This window comes from Diachasmimorpha longicaudata, unplaced genomic scaffold (genome assembly GCF_034640455.1).
Source record: "Diachasmimorpha longicaudata isolate KC_UGA_2023 unplaced genomic scaffold, iyDiaLong2 ctg00000343.1, whole genome shotgun sequence".
NCBI classification, from domain to species: domain Eukaryota; kingdom Metazoa; phylum Arthropoda; class Insecta; order Hymenoptera; family Braconidae; genus Diachasmimorpha; species Diachasmimorpha longicaudata.
In genome coordinates, this window is record NW_026974091.1 from 11,465 (window position 1) to 12,758 (window position 1,294).

Genomic DNA, 1,294 nt, shown 5'->3' on the forward strand with positions numbered 1-1,294 from the left:
AATATAAAAAATTTTTTAATTATTACTATACATTGATTACCATTAAATTTTATATTTTTTAATATAAATATATTATTATAATTTTTAAAATTTAATATATTGATTAATTCAACTAAATTTATTATTAAAAATAATTTTTTTTATTATATCAATTTATCTATTATTAATAAGTTTATTAACAAAAACCCTAGCACTTATATTTTTATTGATAAATTTTAAAATTATAATTGAATGAAATTTTATATCAATTAATTCAATAAAAATAATTTATATTATATACTTTGATTGAATAAGATTAATATTTTTTAGAACAATCTTTTTAATTTCTTCAACTGTTATTCTATATAGAATTAATTATATAAGAATAGATTTACATATTAAACGTTTTATATTATTAATTAATATTTTTGTAATATCAATAATTTTAATAATTATTAGACCAAATATAATTAGAATTTTAATTGGATGAGATGGATTAGGATTATCATCTTATTGCTTAGTAGCTTATTATTTAAATAAAAAAAGATTTAATTCAAGTATAATTACAATTTTAATAAATCGAATTGGGGATATTATAATTTTAATTTTAATTAGACTATTTATAAAATTTGGGTCTTGAAATTTCTTATTTATAAAAAAAATTAATTTTACTTTTTTCATTTTTATTATTTTAGCTGCTATTACAAAAAGTGCTCAAATCCCATTTTCTTCATGATTACCAATAGCTATAGCTGCCCCTACCCCTATCTCATCACTAGTCCACTCATCTACCTTAGTTACAGCAGGAGTTTATTTATTAATTCGTTTTAATTATCTTATAAATAATAAAATTATATATATAATAATAATTTTATCATGTTTAACTATATTTATAGCAAATTTTAATGCTAATATAGAATTTGATCTTAAAAAAATTATTGCACTATCAACATTAAGTCAATTAGGATTAATAATTATAACAATTTCAATAAATTACCCTAAATTATCATTCTTCCACTTAATCACTCATGCAATATTTAAATCATTATTATTTTTATGTTCAGGAATTATAATTCATAATTATTTTAATACCCAAGATATTCGTATAATATCATTTACACAAATAAATATACCTTATATTAATTTAATTTTTAATATTTCATCACTATCTTTATGTGGAATACCTTTTATATCTGGATTTTATTCAAAAGATTTAATTATTGAAACTTTTACAATAAATCAATTTAATTGAATAATTTTTTCTTTAATATTTATTTCTATAGGGCTTACAATTTCTTACACTTCTCGACTGAGT

At 17.0% G+C, this 1,294-nt stretch overlaps 1 protein-coding gene across 1 annotated transcript; it reads left to right on the plus strand.

The window, feature by feature from the left end:
* Positions 1 to 256: 256 nt before the first annotated feature.
* On the plus strand, positions 257 to 1,288 carry LOC135172469 (NADH-ubiquinone oxidoreductase chain 5-like; the record flags this gene model as incomplete). Its single annotated transcript, XM_064138515.1, is given in 1 exon segment — positions 257 to 1,288. A coding segment is annotated over 1 exon segment (1,032 nt), but the record flags the coding sequence as incomplete, so codon positions are not given.
* Between the last annotated feature and the right edge of the window lie 6 nt (positions 1,289 to 1,294).